The sequence below is a fragment of the Gracilinanus agilis genome, chromosome 4, assembly GCF_016433145.1.
Source record: "Gracilinanus agilis isolate LMUSP501 chromosome 4, AgileGrace, whole genome shotgun sequence".
Taxonomy (NCBI): Eukaryota; Metazoa; Chordata; class Mammalia; order Didelphimorphia; family Didelphidae; genus Gracilinanus; species Gracilinanus agilis.
This window is the reverse complement of record NC_058133.1, coordinates 220151525-220174580: the sequence shown is the minus strand read 5'-3', so window position 1 is coordinate 220174580 and position 23056 is coordinate 220151525. Positions and strand designations below refer to the sequence as shown.

The 23056-nt window shown below is 36.8% G+C and overlaps 1 protein-coding gene across 1 annotated transcript in view; it reads right to left on the bottom strand.

Annotated features, from left to right (window-relative positions):
• Positions 1-16707, bottom strand: part of WIPI1 (WD repeat domain, phosphoinositide interacting 1) — a 47131-nt gene extending 30424 nt beyond the window's left edge. Inside the window, exons 1-3 of the mRNA XM_044676230.1 lie at positions 16465-16707; positions 11929-12011; positions 1107-1276 (exon numbers count right to left, since the gene is read on the bottom strand). Of these exons, the coding sequence (XP_044532165.1) occupies positions 1107-1276; positions 11929-12011; positions 16465-16550 (339 nt within the window). The 5' untranslated portion in view covers positions 16551-16707. The remainder of the gene's footprint in view (positions 1-1106; positions 1277-11928; positions 12012-16464) is intronic.
• Between the last annotated feature and the right edge of the window lie 6349 nt (positions 16708-23056).

The window sequence follows — 23056 nt, the reverse complement described above, 5'->3', positions numbered from 1 at the left end:
GAAATAAAATATGTTAATTTTATTTCTTATAAGTAGTTCATCATTTTTCATCATATATGCATCAGATAGAGCTCCTTGTGGTTGCTTTGCATTCAAGTAATCAAGAAAGTTTGAGCTTTTGAAAATACACAATTCCAATAATGGTTTTAATAGCCTTTCAGGAAAAAAACTAGCCTAACTTGCAGGAAGACTGGGTTTAAGATATTGCTCCTAGCACAGGAGATAATTGGCAGATTCTCTCCATCTTCATTTTGCCCTCCAGTTCTAATGCATCTGGGTAGTTTTTGTTTGATTTCTTGAGATATGGCACCCAGGCTTTTTTTTTTTTTTTTTTGTCATGAGCAACAGGTCATATAGTGATTCTTTTTTTAAAAATTTCTTTAAAAATGGTTATTTTTTGTCTTAGCAACAACTGTAAGACAGAAGGGCAATCTGGTTGAGTGACTTGCTGAGGATCACACAGCTAGGTCTGAGGCTGGATGTGAACCCAGGTCCTCCTGACTCCAAGCCTGTTGTTCTATCTGGGGACCTCCTAACTGCTTGGCCTTAGTGATTCTTTAACAGACTCTCCTTGAGATGTTTTCCAGGTTGGTCATTTTTGTACTGTTTCATTTTTACAGATACTCTTATAGACCTTGTGACCAATATGCTCTTTTCTCTGAGACTTTGTATAACGTTAGTCTTCTGGGTTTACATAGTGGCCTATTTTCAGTATAAGGCATCTTTTTCATTGTGTTCAACATTTTCTTCTGTTTACCCATATCTCCACATGCAATTTCTGGATTGGTGGTTGATATGTGAATCAGACTGTGGTTCTTTTCACACTCTTGGATAGTAGGAGCATGCCCAAATTGGTCTCAGCATCCAAAGGAATCCTTGATTTGGGGCTTAATTTTCTGGTGGCTCCGTTTAGGTTTTGGCCTCCTCTCCTTTTTCTGTCTCCTTCTCCTTGCACAGTCCCTAACTTAGAATTGGCTTGATCTCTATAACCCTGAACCAATGAAATGGATGATTATGAACAGTATTGTTTACTATTTCATGAAGATTTTTGCAGTATCACTGTCATTAATTCATACTACCAGAAAAAGAGGACTTTACTTCCTTACCTGTCGGTTCAGCCTTATGGATAGGATGTTGCTAGAATAGCTGTAGTTACAGATTTCTGTCCCTTTCTTGAAATGATATACATTCATCTGCCGTGGTTTTGTGTGACTAACCACCACAACCAAGCTACTAGAGAACAGGCGCTCTACAATGTAGACATCTGGTATTTCACCTAAATGGGAAAGAAAAAAATTTATTTCATTATTAAATTTATTTCATTATTAAAAAGTTATTTTTATTTGGGAGTCCTGAGTTAATCTCCGGCATTCAAGTTCTACTCATAGTATGTGAACCATTAGTAAGCAGCCTTAATTGTGACTTTTAAAAAATGCTGTTTCTACCACTTCTCTGAGTGAAGGAAATTTTAACTTACTGTTTAAAACTTCAAAACTGTGGGTTAGCAAATAGTCAGTCAACAATCATTTATTAAACTTCTCTATGTGTCAGGCACTGTGCTAAGTGACAAAGAGAAAAAGAAAGGAAAAACATAAACATTTCCTGCCCTTAAGGATTTTACAGTCTACAAGGAAAGCAAAAAACAAAAACAAACAAACAAAAAACAACTACATGCAAATAGGATGTAAACAGGATAAGTTTTGGGTAATCAACAGAGGAAGGCACTAAGTATCTTATTTTTATACTTTTTGTGCTACCTTGGGTAAGTCATACTAACTGACAGGGCCTCTTTTTTTCTACTTTGTAACAAGGTGGCTCATTCATTGATTTTCTTTATAAACCACAGAGTTCGGAGGAAATTTCAATGTAGTCTAACGTTTCCTAGTTATAAGAAATACATGGCATTATTAAAGAAGTATTTTAGCCTCCATGACTCACTAATTCTCTCTTGCATCTAATATGGAGGTACTGTGGAAAGAAGTGTGGCCATATAGATTCTTCAAGACTTTTACTTAGTTTCCCTAGTCTTTTAGCCTCTATTTCCTGCTTAATAAAACCTGGGTAATGACTTTGTTCTTCAATCTCTCTCTTGTTCTCCACAGAAAGAAAGAATGTCAAGACTAATATGCCATTATCCAAATGTGACTTAAGCTGCTATTTCTAACTAAATGTAGATTTCTTGTCTACATTTTTGTTTACAATTAAGTAAATTGAACCTACAAGTAATAAAACACACCAGAATCTACTCATTCCCCAACTTACCCATTATTAGGGGTATATAGGATTTGATCTCCACCTCTACTTTGATGCCATTTTCTTATCTTCATCCCTCAATGTCCTCTTTTTTTTCTAAAAAAAATCTTTTTTTTTATAAACAGAAATTTCCTCACATTCCTTTGTCCCTTGGATCTCATTGAAAAAAAACAAAAAAAACCCTCTATAACAAATATACAGGCAAGCAAAAAAAAAATCCAAATTACTTATATCCAGAAAATATCTCTCAATATGCACCAAGACCTTCACCTGATAAGTGATCAGCACACTGGCACTGTAATTGGTTATTGCTTTGAATAGAATTAAGTCTTAAAGTTGCCTGTCTTTACAATATTGTTATCTGTATAAATCATTCCTCAGTTTTGTTCAATTCTATTTTAGTCTATTTAGTTTCTCTGAATTTGTTCCTTTCTACCATTTCTTATGGCACCATTACATTCATATACCATAATTTGTTCAACCACTCCACAACTGATAGATAACCGGCTATTTCCAGTTTTTTGTTTTCACAAAATGCACTATATTTTTGTACATAAGAGTTATTATATTTTATTTCTTTGTGGCAAAGGTCTGCATCATTTTTTCACATGGCTGTTGACAAGCTTGGATTTTTTTCCTTAGAAAATTGCCTGTTTATATCCTTTGATGATGTATCACTTAGGTAGTGGCTCTTACCCTCATAAATCTGAATCCTTTCCTTAGATATCTTAGAAATTAGACCTTTATCACAGAAACTTGCTGTGAATATTTTTTCTCCAGTTACTTGTTTCTTTTCTAATTTCAGGTGCACTGGTCATGTTTGTGTAAAAATTCCTTGATTTTATGTAATCAAAATTGTCTCTTTCCTCATAATTCCTCATAAAGAAAATCATTCTTTCCTCATAACTAGTTACTCTGCTCATTCTTGTAGCTATCTTCTTAACTTTTCCCACTGACTTTCTCTTGGTTGTTTTTTTCCCCATTCCATTCCTTGCATCTAATACATGTGTTGATGACCTTTCTAATAGCTTGACAAAAAGATTCTTCTACCTCCTCAGCTCCAACCACTTCATTCTACAAACAATTTCAGCTACTTAGCAACATGATCACATTTTGGACTTTACCATTTTTTCAAATTCAGAAAAACCCAAATTCAAAAAAACTCTGGAATTTGAGAATCTGATCAAATTCATTCTCTGTTCCTCTCCTATTAAACTTATTCTTCCCAACTATGACAAAACCTTGATCTATCTAAACTCTCAAAGTCTTTTTCATGCACTCTTAGCTTCAATCTGCATTCCCCTTTCCCCCATTTGTAACCTGTGTTATATGGCCTGTCAACTTGGCATTAGAGTCACTTGTCTTCTAATTTTTTAATGGGTTTTAGTGACACTTTATGACTTTATACTGAGTAATTTTGGGGAGAGGGTGGCCTTCCCTCATAACAAAAAAAAAAGTGTATAAGTTTCTTTTACTTGCTACTGATACATTGATCTCATTTAACAATATATGTAGCATTCTGCTCCAGTAGTCCCCTCTTTCTATGACTGAGGTACAAGTGGAGAAGTAATAAGTTTTGTTGCCTGTTCTCTGAAAACCTTCAGTTTTGTTTTGTTTTTAACTTTTTAGAGACTAGCTTACCCAAAGTGTAACCTTTCCATTTACATTGTAGTTTTCATTTCATAAGAAGTGAGTATTTATATGGTGTTTGCTATGTGCTAGGGATTTGCTAAGTGCTTTTACAAATATTATCTTATTTGATTTTTACAACAGCCTTGTGAAAGAGATACTATTCATATCTTCATTTTACAGTGGAGGAAACTGTGGCAAAAGGTTAACTTGCCCAAAGTTACACTTCTAGTAAGTGTTTGAAACTGGATTTTAATAGAAGTACTCCTAATTCCAGGTCTACTACTCTTTCCATTGAATCAACACCTTCTTTTTCTGTTACTTATTTCACTGCATATAAAATTCATACAAATTCTTTGTTTCTCTAAATTTCTCATATTCGTCATTTCTTATTGCTCAAAAATGTTCCATTACAGTCATATACCATAGCTGTTTTTTTTTCCAGACATTCCCTAATCAATAGTTACCTACCCTCTTTCCAGTTCTTTACTACTACTAAAAGATGTCATGAATATTTTGGTAAATATTGGATCTTCATTCTAATTTTTACTTTCTTGGGTTAGATGTTCAATAGTGGGCTTGATGGCTTAAGGGTAAGGGTTATTTTAATTGCTATTTTTGCATAATTCAAAACTGATATAGAGAATGGTTCAATTAAGTCAAAGCTCCACCAGTGTGTTAACATACTTATCTTCTCTTAGCAAAACCAGTATTAACTGGTCTCATTTTTTGAATATCTTTTGCCAGTAAACATGGTGTGAAATGAAGTCTTCAAGAGTTGTTTTCATTTGCTTTTCTCCATTTATTAAGTGATTTTGAATATTTTTCAAATGGATGTTTTGGGCTTGCAATCCTTTTGATTTTCTTTAACCAGTGATTATTTATGGGGGAATAGCTCTCTGGGTTATATATTTGTCACTTCCCTATATATCTTGGATATTCTTTTCTTTAAAAACCATTACCTTCTGTCTTAGATTCAACATCAGTTCCAAGGCAGAAGAATGGGGCTAGGTAACTGGAGTTAAATGACTTGTCTAGAGTTAAACAGTTAGGAAGTGCCCAGCAAGCTGCCCCTTATTCTTTTCAATGATGTTTAACACAAATAAATTTTTCCACTCTACAATTTTTCTTTTCTTTACTGATTTTGTGTATGAAAAAGCCTTTTAATTGTATGCAATAGAGAGTCTATTATGTCTTTTGATCTTATCTATAACTTTATTTGGTTAAGACTTTTCCCTCCTTACATATCCCAAAGAGATAAAAAAAATGGGAAAGGACATATCTATACAAAAATATTTATAGCTGTGTTTTTTGTGGTGGTAAAGAATTGGAAACTAAAAGGATGTCTCTCAACTAGGGAATGACTGAACCAATTGTGGTATATGGATATATGATGGTGATGGAATACTATTGTGTTATAAGGAATGATAAACATGATGATTTCACAAAAAACTGGAAAGACCTACATGAACTGATGCAGAGTAAAATAAGCAGAAACAGGAGAACATTATACATAATAACCGAAATATTGTGGAACAATAAAATGTGATAGACTTTGCTACTAACAGCAATATAATGATCCAGGCCAATTCTGAGGGACTTATGAAAAGGAATGCTATCCACCTCCAGAGAAGGATCCATTGGAATATAAATGCAAATGAAAACATATGATTTATCACTTATTTATCTGGGTATATAATTTGGGGTTTTGATTCCATAAGATTATTTACTTACAAAAATGAATATGGAAATATCTATTTCAAGATAATACATGTATAAACCAGATTGAATTGCTTGTCAGCTTTGGGAAGGGGGAGGGAAGAAGGAAGGAGACAACATGAATCATACAACTTCAGAAAACTTATGTGGAAATGTATTATTAAAATAAAATAAATACAATTTTTAAAAAAGACTTTTCTCTCTTTTTTTTAAGCCCTTACCTTCCATCTTAGAATCAATACATTCTAAGGCAGAAGAGAGGTAAGGGCTAGGCAATGGGGGTTAAATGACTTGCCCAGGGTCACACAGATGGGAAGTATCTGAGGCCAAATTTGAACCCAGGACCTCCTGTCCCTGGGCCTGGCTCTCAATCCACTGAACCACCCAACTGCCCCCAAGACTTTCCCTCTTGCCATAGCAGTGAAAGGTACCTAAGTCTCATTCTCTCTATTTTTATGATGTAACTTTTTGTATTCAGGCTGTCAATTCTGACCTTATTGTGGAATTTGATATAAAATGTTTGTGTCATCTAAATCTAATATGTGTCAGGCTGTTTTCTAGTTATCTCAATAGTATTTATACAATAAAATAGTCCCTCCCCCAATAATTTATGTTCTTGGATTTGTCAACCATTAGACTATTTGACTGCTTTTTCTTCTTGCTTAACTAGTCTATTGCACTGATTTTTTTCTTTTTTAAACTGGTAGCCAAATAGTTTTGAGGACTACTATTTTATAACAGTTAGAGGTCTGATTATCCCCCAAATTCTGCTAATCCTAATCCATGGTCAACACTCTTCATAAGATTTTTCCATCTCTTTCCTATGGCTACTGAACGATACCTGGAAATTTTCATGTAACGAAAAAATAAAAAAATTAAAAATTAAAAATTCATGGTGAATAAAGCTAAGCCTTTGCTGTTGCTCAACACTTCTAATGCTCTAATCTTACTGGTTCATTACATCCTCCACAATAACTCCAAACCTTCTCTTCTCTTCTCCCCTAAATCTTTTTACTCATAGCAGATGATGCTAGCCACCATTTGAGGCCAAATAACAAGAACCTTCTCAGCTATCCTCTCCTATTCATTAAATATTTAATAACAGCATCCTTTCTATCTGGTCACAGAAGATGACCCAGCCCAGGAGATGGAAGGTCCTGGGTTCAAATTTGTTCTCTGTGACCCTAGGCACGTCACTTAACCCCTATTGCCTATCACTTACCACTCTTCTGCTTTGGAAACAATACACAGATTTGATTCTAAGCCATAAGATAAGAGTTTAAAGAAGAAAAAAGAAAGTTTTTTTTATGCTGTCATATTTTCTGGATGTAATTATTCAAAAGAGTTGCTAATAACTTCCATTATTTCTTCTTCATCTTTTATAATGCTTTTTTCATTTTTGTATTATGAATCTATTTTTTTTTCACTTTCTTTGAAGATCAGGTTTGCTAATGATTTATCTATTTTATTAGTTTTTTTACCCCCAATCCAGCTCCTAGCTTTAATTATCAATAATTTAAATGTTTTATTTTAATGCTAATTATTATATATTTAATTAGTTTCTTCTTTGATTTTAGTGTTAAGTACATTTTTAAATTTTCATTGCATGCTTAATTTGTTGACTTATTTTGCCTCTTTTTTGTTGATGTATTTAGAGATATACATCTTCTTTAAAATTGCTATGGAAGATCCTCAAAGTTGGCATGTTGTCATTCTCTGAATGAAATTATCTGTTTCTATGATATATTCTTTGACTCACCAATTTTTTTATGTAAGTTCTCCATTTAAATTTTAGCCCTCTCTTTAGAGGCCTTTTATTGATTATAATATTTATTGAATTGTGGTCAAGAAAGGATGTTATTTTAAACATTTTTGCTTTTCTGCATTTATGTAAAGGTGCTATGTAATATTGAGAATGTGTATTTTTCTTTTAATTTCCATTCAATAATAGCCAGATAGCTTTCATACTGTGTATTTCCCTCCAACATAACCTATTCTACTTTTTACTCTTCGTCCTTGATCTCCTTTTTACAAAAAAAGTGGTAAAAGAAAGGAATGTGATCAGTGCTAGTGATCTATAATAGAAACTAGCTGCTTACCTATTTTTGCTTTTGTATCCCCTTTATAACTCTTGCCTACTTTAATCACTTGGGACATTAGATCTTGAATATTTCTTTCTCCTCCTATTAGAAGATAAGCATTTGATTGTTATTTTATTATTTTAAAATTCTCAAATGTATTTACTTTTCTAGGTTTTATTTGACTTCTGTACTTGAATTTCAAAATTTGTATGCTCATCTCTCATCTTTTAATCAAGAATGCTCCAAAGTCTACTCTTCTGTTTCACTAAAGGACTTTTCCCCTAGTCTTACAGTGCAAGTTATTCTAGGTTATAAGTCATTCTCTTTTGCCTTTTTGTCTATCAGATTCCAAGATTTCTACTTCTTTATACCTTCTTTTACCTGCCAAGTCTTATGTGATCCTGACTGTGGTTCCTTGGTATTTGCACTTTCAATCTGGACATTTGTAGTAATTTTTCTTTGACCCAGGGGCTCTGAATTTTGGCTGTGATGTTCCTGGGAGTTTTTCCACTTATGAGGCTTACTCAATAAGTGAACTTGGGCAAGTCAGTTTGCTTCCCCGGTTCTTAGTTTCTTCCTTTGTAAGATAGGGAGAAAGAGGGCAGATTCTATGACCACCCTCTCTCTCATTCATCTTCAGTTTTTTGATATCTCATTATTGATAGCTCATTTGCCTACAAACATGCTCAGGTTTCCCCAATCTTAAAAAAAGCTATCTCACTACCAAGTTACACATTTCTCTCCTCTTCACTGCTAAGTTTCTGAAAAATCTACACTTAAAAAAGTCTCCATTTCTTCACTCACAACTTTTCAATCTGGCTTTCACATCTACCACAGTACTAAAAGCACTATGAAGTGTTTAGTAACCTAAATTACTATTAATGGTCTTTTGCCCCCTATTCCTTATTCTCCCTGATTTCTCTATACTTTTTTTCTTTAAACAAATTAATCATCCAGAGAAAGAACTGTGGGAGTAGAAACACAGAAGAAAAACAACTGCTTCAATCACATGGGTCAATGGGAATATGATTGGGGATGTAGACTCTAAATGATCACCCTAGTGCAAATATCAAAAATATGGAAATAGGTATTGATCAATGACACATGTAAAATCCAGTGGAATTGTACATTGGTTATGGGAGGGGGTTGGGAGGAGGGGAAAGAAAGAACATGAATCATGTAACTATGGAAAATTTTTCTTAAACAATTAAATTTAAATTTTTAAGTTTAAAAATTTAAATTTAAAAATTAAAAAAGTTAAAAATTAAAAAGCAAAACAAAACAAATGATTCACTCTTTCCTTCTGGATATTCTCACCTCCTGTCTTCAGAGACACTATATTCTTGTGGTTTTCCTCCTACTTCTAAAATTGTTCCTATCATTCACTGATTTGTCACCCTCTTTCAAACTCTTAATGCCATCTCCCTTAGCAACTCATTCTCATGGTTTCAACCATCACCTCCAAAACTGCTCTCTCTCACTCCTGATTTCTTTTCCATGCCCCAGATCTGCATCTCCAAATGCCTATACAGGTTCCAAAGCAAGCTGTTTGTTTTCCCCATGTCACCTTTAGACTTCACTTATGGTACCTCCAGTTACCTTGTGCCCTTTCTCTTTGTCTCTCATATCAATTACTATGTCTGTGGAACCCATAATCTCCCTGGCATCTGTCTTCACCCTCTCTATTCCTCTCTCCTATTACCTTAGCATAGATAGATTCCTATCTACCTGAATGATTATATATTCTCCCATCAGGTCTTCTAGCCTCCACTTTCTCCCCCTTCCAATCTATCTTTCCCATCTTTACCAGAGTAATCTTTTTATGTATAGATCTATTCATATCACTACTCTATTAAAAACTCTTCATTAGGTCCTTATTGCTCCTCAAATAAAGTTCTCTTACCTGACATTAAAAGCTCTCTATAATCATTCTTTCGGCCTACTGAATTCCTATGCATCCTTTAAAGTCCAACTAAAATATTACTCCTTATAAAGCCTCTTAGCCTCTACCTTGACCTCTACTGTCTTTTTCCCTTGAACTTCATACTGTATTTTGTTCTGCATTTCTCAAAGACATGTATCATGTAATATTGGTAAGTAGTTATCTATTTGTCTTTTCCTCCTATTAAGTTTTAAAACTTGAAAGGGCAGACACTTTATTTTATATTACTCTCCAGCACTCAGCTCAGTGCTCATCACATAGTGGAGAATGAATAAATTTAGTTATTAAAATGTCAGTTTTCTGCCTATTTTATTGAGGTGTGAGATAAAAATGAGAGATTCTTATTTAAAGGCTGCTTCATAACAATATATGAAAGGGAAGATAAAAAAAATTTACCATTTCATTGTCTTCCTGGGACAAGTGAACTACTTGTGCTACCAGCTTTATTAGTCTGAAGGGAATTATTCCTGAGATTAAAATATTTTAAAAAACACAGCAGAGGTCTTAGACCTCTGTAATATTGGTACTGAACAACAGTACACCCACAAGAGAGGTGGGTGCTACTAATAAAGCTAAGGAATTTGTTTTTCTTACATTCATAGCCACAGATGCAAATGTTGCCAAACTTCCACTGGTTGTCAAACAATAAGACAGAGGAAACTGACCGGTTACATACTAGTTCAAAGTCCATCGCAACCTAACTCCTCTGACCTTTTTCAGTCTTTTTACACCTTACAGTCTCCCATATACTCTTTGATCTAGTGATATGTGGGGCATTTTAAGTGACACAATGGATGGAGTGTCAGGCGTGAAATCAGGAAGAGCTAGATTAAAATCTGGCCTCAGAGACTGTGTGTTCTTGGGAAAGTCACCCAACCTTTGTTTGCCTTGGTTTCTTCATGTACAAAATGGGAATAATACTACTTCCCAGGTTTGCTCAAATGAGAAATAATTGTAAGGTATTTAGCAAAGTGCCAGCACATAAGTGCTATATAAATATTTGTTGTTATTATTAGTATTATACTGGTCTCCCTACTGTTCTTCAAATAAGACATTCTAACTCTTAGCTCCAGGCATTTTCACTGGCTCTCTCTAAATTGATGAAAAGCTCTCCCTTCTTATCTCTGCCTTTTGGCTTCTTTCAAGTGCCAACTAAAATTCTACCTTCCTAGGAAAGACTTTCCCAATCCCTCTTTAATCTAGTGCCTTCCCTCTGTTGATTATTTCCTACTTTTCCTGTATATAGCTTATTTTGTACAGTTGTTTACATTCATTAGATTGTGCATTCCTTGAAGGCTGGAACTATTATCCTTTGTCTTTCTTTGGATTCCCAGAGCTTAACATAGTACCTAGCATATAGTAGGAGCTTAATAAATCTTATTGACCTCAATAAAATAGTAAATATAATGTAAAATAATAATAGTAGCACAATGTAATGGATAGCAAGTTAGAAGGGGAGTTAGCAAGACCTGTCAGAGTCAGACTTGCAGAAGGAAGGGTCGTAGATTCACAACTGGCCTTAGACACTTCCTAGTTGTATGACTCTGGGTAAGTCACTTAACCCCAATTGCCTAATTCTTACTGCTCTTCGGCCCTGGAACTGATACTCAGTATCAATTCTAAGATATAAGGTAACTGTTAAAGAAAAAAAAAGGTCACAGGCTCTTTGTCCCTGAACAAGTCACATTCTCAGAAAGCATCAAAGAATTTTTGAAGACAATTAATTGCAGAACATTGCTGATACACAATGGCAGAAGTTTCTTTTCTAGGAATCCCATCAACCAATTAAATCATGGCTACAACAAAAACTCATATTTATATACTACTTTATAATTTTCAAAGCAATTTCCTCACAACAACTTGGTGAGGTAAGTCATGTGTATCATTTTACAAATGAGGAAATTAAGCTCCAGAGAGATTAAGTGACTTGACTAAGGTCACAAAACCACTCAACTGTAGAGCCAAGGACCAAACCCAAGTTTTACAATTCCACTCCCTTTCTACTACATCATATTGCTTTTCATATATAATTAAAACCTAAGAAAACACGTTAGCAAAACTGTCTCAAATAAGAGGTTTTCAGGATACAAAAGAATTCTAACCGAGTCTTCACCTAACGGATCAGTAATTTCTTCCCTCCCCCTAACCCTTTTTGTTTTAAAGCAAGAAGCAGTGCAAATCCTAGAAAATCAGGACTAAGTTTATAAGGAATAAGGAAGGCGTAGGGGTGGGAAGGCATTTGTCAATGCTAGAAATTAACATCTAAAATGATTGTGTAGTAGGAATAAAATTACACTGACTTACTGCTTTCATGGACTTGGTCCAGTTGTTCCACAGAACTTAAGGAAAACAACCTATACCCATTTTTGGTTCCGATTGCTAGGGATCTGTAATAGATAAAAAAATAGAATGGAAATAACTATATGCATTATAGTCAAGCAGACTAATGAAATAAACCTTCTTTCTCCTCAACCTAACATATTGTCTGCCAAGAACACATACACACTCTTACTATCTTTCTATTTCTCTGCTCCCCTCCATCCCCCACCAAGTCTGAATTGGTAAATTCCTATATAATCACATCTTGGCAGGCAGAGCTATAATCAAAATGAAGAGGTCAAATTAAACGTCAAATGCAAATTGAAAATAGTTAAAGGCCAGAAAACTGAATACGTTCTTCACTAATAGTATGAAAACCTACTAAATACATAGCTTTCTTAAACATTAAGTAGTAATGATTTGGGGGGTATTTCTGAATTGTCAACAGTTTTCTCTGCCAGCTCAAAAAGTAATATTAGAATAAAATCTATCACACTAGGTGATGGATTTATACCTACTAAACTGTGCCCAAAAGAAATAAAAATAATCAGTAAGCTTAGGTTTTAAAAAATAAGTCAAATCAATTATATGGCACAATTCAGGTAAAATAAAAATGACTGATTTAACTTTTCCTGTTTCAACCAAGTAACAGATAATCCTGTAACTCCAGAGTTCTTTGACTCCATAAGGAAATAAGCACAGATGATTACAGAAAGTCAGGTAAAAATTTTCTTGAATTCCAATTTATGTTTTTAACTTACTATTTTATTCCCAATAATCTGCATCTAAATTAGCTGTGAACAAAACCTTCAGCAGAATCATAAAATAGTACTAAGTAGAGATAGAAGGGCATAGATGATTTTCTTCTGGACTTGGAGATAAGGGAAATGTGGATTGGATCCTTGTCTCCAACAGTAGCTATGTGACCCTGGACAAATCCCTTTAACCTCTTTTTGTTTCAGTTTGTAAAGTAAGGGTGGTAATAATACTAAGCTTCTAATATCTTCTCCTAAATATCTTATTTTGTAAGGAAAAGACTTGTACAAAAATATTTACAGCTGCGCTCTTTGTGGTGGCAAAAAAAAATTGGAAAGCGAGAGAAGGTCCTTCGATTGGGGGATAGCTGAACAAATTGTGGTATCTGTTGGTGATGGAATACTATTTTGCTCAAAGGAATAAAGAACTGGAGGAATTCCATGTGAACTGGAATGACGTCCAGGAATTGATGCAGAGTGAAAGGAGCAGATCCAGGAGAACACTCTACACAGAGACTGATACACTGTGGTATAATCGAACAAAATGGACTTCTCTACTAGCAGCAATGCAAGAATCCAGAGCAAGCCCGGGGGGCTAATGTGAAAGAAAACTAGTCACATTCAGAGGAAGAACTGTGGGAGGAGAAATATAGAAGAAAAACAACTGCTTGAACACATGGGCTGATGGGGATATTACTGAGGAAGAAGACACTAAACCATAACTCTAGTCCAACTATCAATAATATGGAATTATAATATGGGAATTAGGACTTGATCAATGATACATGTAAAACCCAGTGGAATTGTGCGTCGGCTAAGGGGGGTTAAGGGGAGAGGGAAAGGACATGAAATATGTAAGTAGGGGAAAATATTCAAAATAAAAAAAATAAATATATTATTTTGTTTGAACCTAGGATTTCATTTGTGTAAGGAATTCTAAGTGAGGAACCTCCCTTAATCTATGACATATATCTGTTCTGTCTTAGGCTCAAAGAGGTTACCCTTTCCTACCAAAACCTTATGATGTTAAATAGAATGTATTTCATTATTATCTACTTTGGTGAAATTATTAAGAACTAAACTTAAACTTTCCATCAAGGTATATAGAAAGTAAACCAATTATTATAGGGCTCAATGGCTTTTCTAAAACACATTATAATCATTTGCTGATATAGACAGCTAACTTTACTTCAGAGCATAGTAACTGATCCTGCCATTAACAACCTCAAATAGCTGAAAAATCAGTCTTAACAGTTTAAACACTTGCTTAAAAATAGAGTTCTCTTAGTTTGAGCACCAGGACAGTTGCAATGACTGAAAAAGCAAACCAAGGCTTAGAAAGTACTGCTTCTTGTCTTACTGGCCAAAATACTTCACACTCAATAGTAATTTTTAAATAGTGCTGTTATTTCAACTATGGTGCTAAGTATTTTCATTTTATCTGTGGGTGATTCCTGATCACTAGCCAGAAGAAAAAAAATCTAGAGATCCAACCTCTAGATCTTGTTTTCAAGATTTACTACATTATTAAAATGTTGTTGCCTCTTATAACAAGGGGCTTTTTCCTAAGAGTATATTATTAACACTCTTATGAGTTATGTCTTTTATATTCTTAAGTGTTAACTTACACCTTTATGAAGAATACAATTACACACTAAATATGTTTGATGATGGACATGGATTTATTTTAAAACCATGTCATATAATCCATGGTTCACAGGGACTATAACGACAACTTTTATTTATAGATGAGATGAGGCTGCCCATCAGAGAGCTTCCTTCTGAAAAAAAAAAAAAAAATGAAGTGACATTGTTGGAGCTGAGGAGGTTAATCCTCACATGCCCACAGATCTGAAAAGAATGGTTCAGCAGAAGCTGAGATTTATTCAATAATGTTTAAAAACACTACAAAAAATTAATAGCACTACTTCAAATCCACTATGAAGTGGGCTTTAACATGAAATTTCCAGCATCTATTATATTGCAAACTGATTCCTTTCTTTCTAACCTGCATTCAATTGGGAAGAGCAATAATGCTATCACCCAGACATTTCAACAGACACACCTACTTGCAAAATACATCTTACAAAATCCTAAAATGTTATCAAGGCCAAGCTGCCCGGTTACACAAAGCTTTTCAAACAAAGGCATATTGTGAAGCACAGTATGTTTTTTTTTTAAACCCTTGTACTTTGGTGTATTGTCTCATAGGTGGAAGAGTGGTAAGGGTGGGCAATGGGGGTCAAGTGACTTGCCCAGGGTCACACAGCTGGGAAGTGGCTGAGGCCGGGTTTGAACCTAGGACCTCCTGTCTCTAGGCCTGACTCTCACTCCACTGAGCTACCCAGCTGCCCCAGTATGTTTTAAAATAAAAACAAGGTGAATGGAGAGCTGGGCTACATACAAAGTACAATGTGATCTTAATTATACCACAGTAATGTTCAATATTAGCATAGATCTGAAGCTACCATACCTCAAGCATGAAATATACTCAGAAGAATAGCTAGCAATTTTATATAATGCTTTAAATATGTCATCTTACTGTAGCTTCCTAACAACCCTGTGAAGTAAATGCTATTATTATTCTCATTTTACAGTTGACAACAAAAACTGCAAAGCCAGAAGTGCAAATGAGAAAGTCAACTCTGAGACTACATGTATGAAAGAAGCTGTCCATATGGTTGGTTGTAAGCAAAACAGTTTAATGGAAAAAGAGTCTAGTGTTTTGGGTCAAAAAACCTTAAAGTACTGTTTAACAACCTCCTATTGTGGTTAAGCAACTATGGCTAACAACCAGGGCCAAAGAGGGGAACCAAAGGGATATATTAAGCTCCTTTACGGCAGACTTCCCCCCCCCCCCCCCAAGCCAGTGCATAGCAAGCAATGCCTCTGCACTTTAAAAAATGCTGGTTGGATTTCATTTAAGAGTAATGTGATGTTCGACTCCTCTAGAAAAGGAAATATTAGTGGAAACGCCTTTTCTGATTTAGAGTAACAGGTTCTGGCTCTGTCATCTGGGATAAATGAAAAGCCAAGCAGAAGCCTAAGCTAGAGTGCTTGAAGATTGGTTGGATCAATGCAAAGCAGGTTGCCCTAACAACAAGGCTAGACTAGAGCAGGAAGGGGTTAGTTGAAAAGACTGCCACATCTTACTCCAGAGTTCCAGCGCAGATGCCACGTTACCGTGACGAGGGACAGTCGGATTAAAAACAACCCTTCACAACCATTCTCGTGGTCCCCCTTTCTAACCTCCTCTAATATGTTCCTGAATTCAAATCAACAAGCGGGTATGAAATGCCTACTATGCGCTAGAGTTCAGCTTCTCATTTCTCGAAGCTCCTCTTCTCTCTGCTTTGACCTAACAGTGCTGTTCCCTTTCTCTCCCCTCCTCCTCTAGTCTTCCCACCACCATACCGACCCTCCTTTTTCTACTTCCTTCCTACTTTCTGCTCATCTCTCTACCTTCCTCCTTTCTCAAGCCAAGCAGCTTTTGGTTTGGGTGGAACTCGCTTTCTATCCTGGGTGGAAAGTTGGGGGTCGAGAATCACGCGACCCTCACGTGACCGCCAGCCTCCTCTTCCACCCCACCATCTCTCAACAGCCGCGACTAGATATCTCTCCCCTAGCCAGCTGGTCACCCCCTCTGATTCTTTAAGGAAGGAGGAGACCTCAGCCCGGCACCGGTCGCGACAGGTCCCTCCCCGCCCCTGGCTGGGAGTCGCCAGGCGATAGGCCTCGGAGAGGTGGAGGTGGTAGCGCTGCTTACGTGCGGTCCTGGTTGAAGGAGAAACAGCTGAGCCCGGCCTCGGCCTCCGCCCCACCCAGGGGGGCTTCGGCCGCCTCCGCCTCCATGGGGGGAGGGGAATTAGGACTCAACCCGATAGGAGGGGGCGGGTCGCGAGCAGCCCGGGTTTCCACGGCTGCCACGATAAGCCTCTCGGCGGCGCCGGCGTCCTCAATAACCCCTACCCAACTCGGACCCTAGGGCCCACATTCACAGCTAGCAGCCCCGGCGCCGCCACCAAGCAGCTGACTGGGTGGAGCCAAGAACCGCCGCCTGCCATTGGTAGTTACCCCACCAGGGTAGGGGCTGCCGGATCAGCCAATCGCCAAAGGCCAGGGGTGGTACTTCCCTGGGGAGGACCCAGCCTCCTGTCGGGTCACGCGTTGTTCATTGGGCCTAGGGGTTAAGTACGTGGCTGGAGGCCACGTGGTAGTGTTTTCTTCGGCTAGGCTGTGGGGCGGAGGGGTGAAAGCTAAGGTCCTTTAGGGAAGAGAGGCACAGCTGGAGCCTCTGGTGAAAGCACCTGTAGGATGTCCCATTGCTCGATACAGTCCTTCATTTCTGGCTTCTGCTACTTTATTTTTACTAACTTTTCTCTGCTAAACAAAAGCGTACATCTCATTAAATAGTGTTAGAGAAAAGGTATCTTAAAGGTGAAGGGATTCCCCAAACTGATTTCTTAACAGAGGAAAGAAAGAACTTGGAGCCAGAAGGGAATTCAGCTTGTTAAACTGAAATTAATTAATTCATTTTTTTGAAATTGTGAAAGCGTTATGTTAGTTTATGCTTTCCCAGTCCCGTAAAATTCTCAAGGAAGAGAGTAGAGAGGAAGTACATATAAGGAGCTACGAATCTAGAATCAAGGAAAGACAGAGAAGGTGAATTGGATAATATAAATCTCTGAGTTACACATCCCTAGTGTCATTTCAAGTTCTAGTGTCCCAAGTTGGAAAAGACCTGATGGTCTTCATTCTGCTCTGTGATCCTTCTCTCTAATAAAGAAATAAACAAGGCATTTTAAAGGTATACTAGTCCAGTACAAAGCTTGGTTTAAAACTGTGTGCATGCTGTGCTCCGAGTGAAAACTTCTATTTAAATGCTAATTCCACACCAATGTTGTAAGTTAAGGGAACATCACTTGCCAGCTCAACCTTATACCTCATCCTTTGTACAGTAGTCAATGTTCTATTTAGAAGAGCAAGACAATCTGAATAGTGCCCACTGGTTAAAATGTCATTTGGAATACTGGATTCTATTTCTAGATCTGGCTCTGAGTTACTGCAATGAGAAGCAAGAGGCTTAAGGTCTCCAGGCTGCAACTGTAAAGTGAGGAGGACATAACAGACCTCAGAAGACTTGAGAGCAAATGAGAGTAAACTTGAAAATATACTTTGTGAAATTTGTTACTGGAAAGCTACATGTAAACCCAATTTATAAATTGTTTTTATAGCAAATGCACAAGTGTATCTTTTAAAAAGTTCTCCTATTCATCCTTTCATAAAAACAAACAAAAAAGAAATGTGCTGTAGGCTGTATGTCATCATAGAACAAAAATAGCTCACAAAAAGTAAGCTGGCATTTGATAGTTCAGAAAATCCTTTCCTCAAAGCAATGCTATGAGGTAGGTGTTATAAGCATAGTGGGTGTGTATCAGAGGATTCATGCTAAAAGGATCCAAATAGTTCCAAAATAAGCCTTACCGGCTGAAGGACAGCCTTGAGTCACATACAGTTGAAAAGCTAGTTCAGTTGTGCCAATCTGAGTGCCTGGAGAGCCGTAGGATGTGCTGAGAGACAATAACTAAGACTGGAAGTGTTATATTCAAACTCTGAGAATTGTTAGTCTCACCTTGATTGACAAGTGAAGACAGTTGGAGACTTCAGAATATTCCCAGAGGCCCTGAGGACAGCGAAAAGGCAGTTGGCCTGAGTATAAATACCCCTAACAGTCATCTGGGAGGGGTCTTTGGCCTTTGGGCTTTGACTTTTGATCTTTGGGTCTTGGTCCTTGACCATTGATCTGTGGGTCTCTGGCCATTGGTCATTGGTTCTCTCTGAATCTCCCTAGATCTTTAGGCATTTGAATCATCATTAGCTATTAGGTATCTGGGCCCGGTGGTGAAGGGAAGAAGGGAGGTGATGAAGAAGAGGGAGGTGAAGGGTAAATATTTCCTGAAGGCTGTCAGGCTGACATACCACAAACTGATAATAAGGAAGCTGAGAGAGATCATTGATATCTGTACCAACTGAGCAGATTGCTCTCTCTGGTTTGGCAGTGGCCAACCTGAACCAGAGGAGGTGAAGAACAATGGCTCCAGCTTACTGAAACAATAGCCTACAGTCCTGAGGGATTGTTGATCATAGCTATTAGTGGGACAGGGTAACCTATCCCCAATCTGTTCCTGATTATTCCTTTCCCTATTTAAGATCAATAGATAAAGTTTCATTAAGTACCTTCCTTGAGTGGTTATTACATCAGGACCCTTGGGGAGGAAGCAACATAGCCAGATGAAAATGTGATCCAAAGCTAATTAGAGCCCAATATTAATAATCCAACCCCAGGTGGGACCTGAAAGGGTTACTCATCCACCAGACCATTAAGGGTCCTGCCTGGGCACTGTTATTGAGAATAGGGGAATTATATCATCCAGCAAAGGTGACTGAGTTGGTGTTCCCCAGTCACCAGCTACCTAGGGGAATACAAAGACACAGCTTCCCTAACCAATATCCCCTAGAAGCATAGTAGGATCAAGAGTCCCTTATTTCTTTATAACAGAAGTCACAGAAGTAAGGCTAGCTGTAGATTCCTAGGAGTAATGGAGAAAGCATATTGTAAAGAGAAGCCACAAAGCAATGAATTGAATTGCAGTGAGGTTTTCAATTCCATCAGTTGTTAGTATTTCACCAATGACTGGGACTCAACATATAAGGTTAAGGGAAAAGCTGAGTTTACTGATAGGGGATTACAACTATTGATTAGCTAAGAAGCTAGAGTGAATTAATTTTCTTTGTATGCATATAATCAATCAGTTCTTTGTTAGTGGTTTGGTAGCCTTAGTTGCTTGCAGAGCATTACAGAAATACAAACTTAATTCTGAAGGTCCAAGGAGAGACATAGAAGATATTTACCATCAGGAAGTCCTTCTCTTCTTCTACTTCTCTACTCTCAGCCTCCATGGCATTGAACTTATTTCACCTAGGGAGAAAGGTTTAAGGGTTCTATTGACACATGGGGTACAGTATGATTATTACCACTCTTCAGAGAAGAAAACAGGTTTTTGTTGTTTATTGTCTTATTTTTTAAATTGACATGATTTTCCAGTGACTCTTCTTCCATTATTACAAAATAACCCTCTCTCATAACAAAGTACAGAAAAACAAATCATCTGGTTGGCCATGCTCATTTTCTCTGGGATTACACAAATATGAGTATTAAAACCAGATTAAAAACCAGATGTCTCATTACTCAAGATCTAATACTCTTTCTTCCACACCATACTTCATCTACAGAAGGAACACTGAACCAGAGGATATGGGTTTCAATCCCATATCTGATATTTGTTCTCTGTGAAGCCTTGAATAAGCTAGTTCACTTCTTTGAGCCTGAGGTTCATCTTTTATAAAATGAAAAAATAAAACCAAAAAATTATCTAAATTCCTTCCTAGCTCATACTACTAAGGTTTGTTTATTCTTCAAACATGCTAAGGGGAAGGAGATATAATATTGATACATTATATTTGCTTGAAGTGAGTGTTCACCAATATTAAGCTGGAAAAAAATGAACAGCAGCACAAATTACCTTAGCTTGGAGTTTACAAGAAATAATGACACAAGGAGACATCTTCAGACAGTGAGTAGGTCAAAGGAAAAGGAAAGCTCTGGAAATGACAAACATTTTCTGACTCACCCAAAGCGAAGCCAATAATAAAGATCAAACATTTTTAATAAGGGTGCTATGGCAGAAAAAAAGGAAAAGAATTTATACGTAATCATAGTGAAATCAGATACTTAGGAAACAGTAATTAATCATGTTTGGCACTGCATCACATATTTGATTGTGTCATTACCCCTGTACAAAATCCTTGCCAAGCTCCTCATTTAAACCAATTATCATGTTATTCAAGGCTCTCCACTACCAGTTTCAACTTCTCTGTTGAATCACATGGGAAGTAAGGCAAGCAGGATCAAGTGGGTGCCATCTCCCTTCTTCCCTGGTTCCAAGACACCACAAACAGTTGATATGAATCAGAAATTGAGAGTGCTCTTTTCCCTTGGCCAAGAACTGATGAGTTTTATTTGGACACTGTAAAGAAGCCAGTGGGAAGTACATTTCCCTTCGTTTATGGATTAAGGAGGTTTTGGTTCCAAACTTTTTTCTTCTTTAACTTCTGGACAGTTTTCTCTTTGGGGGAGAGGAATGAACTCAGGAGAAAAGCTGAGTCTTCCTCTGTAGCCAGCAATATGAGCCACTGGCTTCTTCTTTCCAAGTGAACCTTTCCCTACTGTCAATATTCACTGTCCTTTCATTGCTACTATTTTATTCCCACTCTGTATAAAACATCTGGTGATTGTTGATCCTTATTTATGTGATCTGTATTAAGCATGTACAGATGGCAAAGGTTTGGATTATTATAAAGTGATAGCTTCAGTGAGGATGATTCATAAGGAAAGAAGAGAAGCAGTGATACCATTCAAATGTTACACTTTTTTAGAGGTTTCAGTCACGTAAAACTCATTGGGACCCCATTTGGGGTTTTCTTGGCAAAATTATGGAGTTGTTTGTCTTTTCCCTCTCTAGCTCATTTTCACAGATGAGGAAACTGAGGGAAATAGAGTCAAATGACTTGCTTAGACTTTAAGTCACTGAAGCTGGATTGAACTCAGAAGTGAATCTTCTAGGCCCAATGCTCTATCTATTGTGCCACCTCACTGAACCCACAAATAGCATGGAAGAACATTGAAGAAGTAAAGCATACTTTTGTAACCAAGAGTCTTTAAGCTGAGAGAAATCAATAATACAAATATAAATTAACTCCTAGGCCCTTGCAGAAATAAGCCCTTGAGGAAAAAGCAAACCAAACTTTGGGAAGGAGGACACCTGGGACACCCAAACACAAGTGTTGTCTGTAGTAGCCCTCTGTGACAAATGGGCAAATCTGACCCTTTTCTCCAAAAAAATACTAGCACTTGGGTACTCCTAACAATTTTACATGTGAAGATGTGAGGAATAATTATGAAAAATTGCCTTTTTCTCTTATTACTTCTATTCAATTATTGGGTCTTAAGTTTCATTATTTTTTTGAATGGTCATTTAAATCCCCTCTTTTACTTTGGATTATTCGTGATAGTTTTTGAGTTTGACCTGATCTTTGGGTCAGGTTTTCTGATGTTGGCTGGAAAGAATATTGACTCATTCACTTGTCTTGAGCTTTCATGTCTCAGTTGCTTAATTTTAAATATCTTTTTATTTATTCAATGATTCCCCCCCTCCCTGTGGAACATTTTTAATCCTGTCTTTTATTTTAGCTTTATTGCATATATTAATTGCTTGGTTTCTTTGCCCCTTGAAAGACATCAAAGAGTAATGGATAGAGACCCAATCTTGAAACCAAAGAGGCCAGAGGGAGTTCAAGATTCTCTTCTTACACAAACTAGGTGCAATGCCCTAGGCAAGTCAATCTCTCAACCCAGTCTAAGCTATTTCCCAAGATTATATATTTCAGAGGTGTTGACCAAATTGGTTAAGGTAGTTTTCCTCACTTGAGAAATCTCTATATCAATAAAATCACAGGTTGGGTCCCTACCCTAGCTTACCCTCCAATGAGATTTTCATTTTCCTACTTTAGAAAGTTTTTTTTGGGGGGGTGGCAGTAGGGGAGATGTACATCCACATTGTGAGAACATTCAATAATGGATCCTTAGATATTTGATGCTGGTGACAGTACCAGAAAACTGAAAGGATGAGTTGAAGCAAAAGTCCAGGAAAAAGACAGTCATTTCCTCAGTGTATGAATGGGATCTGGCAAGTGACTAAGTAGCAATCCAACTCATTAATACACCACTATCTGGGAACAATCAGGAATAGAAACCATCACAAACTTTTGGAAGAAATGTTGGTCATTTACATCATCAAAGAACTCAGGAATCTGGGTTTATTACCTATAATATCAATAATGAGGAATAGAAAGACAAATATTTATTGACTACCAGACTTTGGGCAAAATAAGTTAAATGGTTCAGTAGACAATATTTTCTGGATGCATAGGAAGCATACAGGAATTAAACCATCTTAGATTTACATAGTAAATATTATTATATTAATTTTTTTATTTTTTAGAATATTTTTCCATGGTTACATGATTCATGTTCTCCCCCCCACCCCTGGAGTCAACACGCAATTCCACTGGGTTTTACATGCATCATTGATCAGGACCTATTTCCATATTTTTTTTTTTATCTTGCTCCTTTCACTTCTTTTTTCATTCTTTTTTTTTAACATTTATTAATATTCATTTTTAACATGGTTACATGATTCATGCTCCACCTTTCCCCTTCAACCCCCCCCCCCGCACCC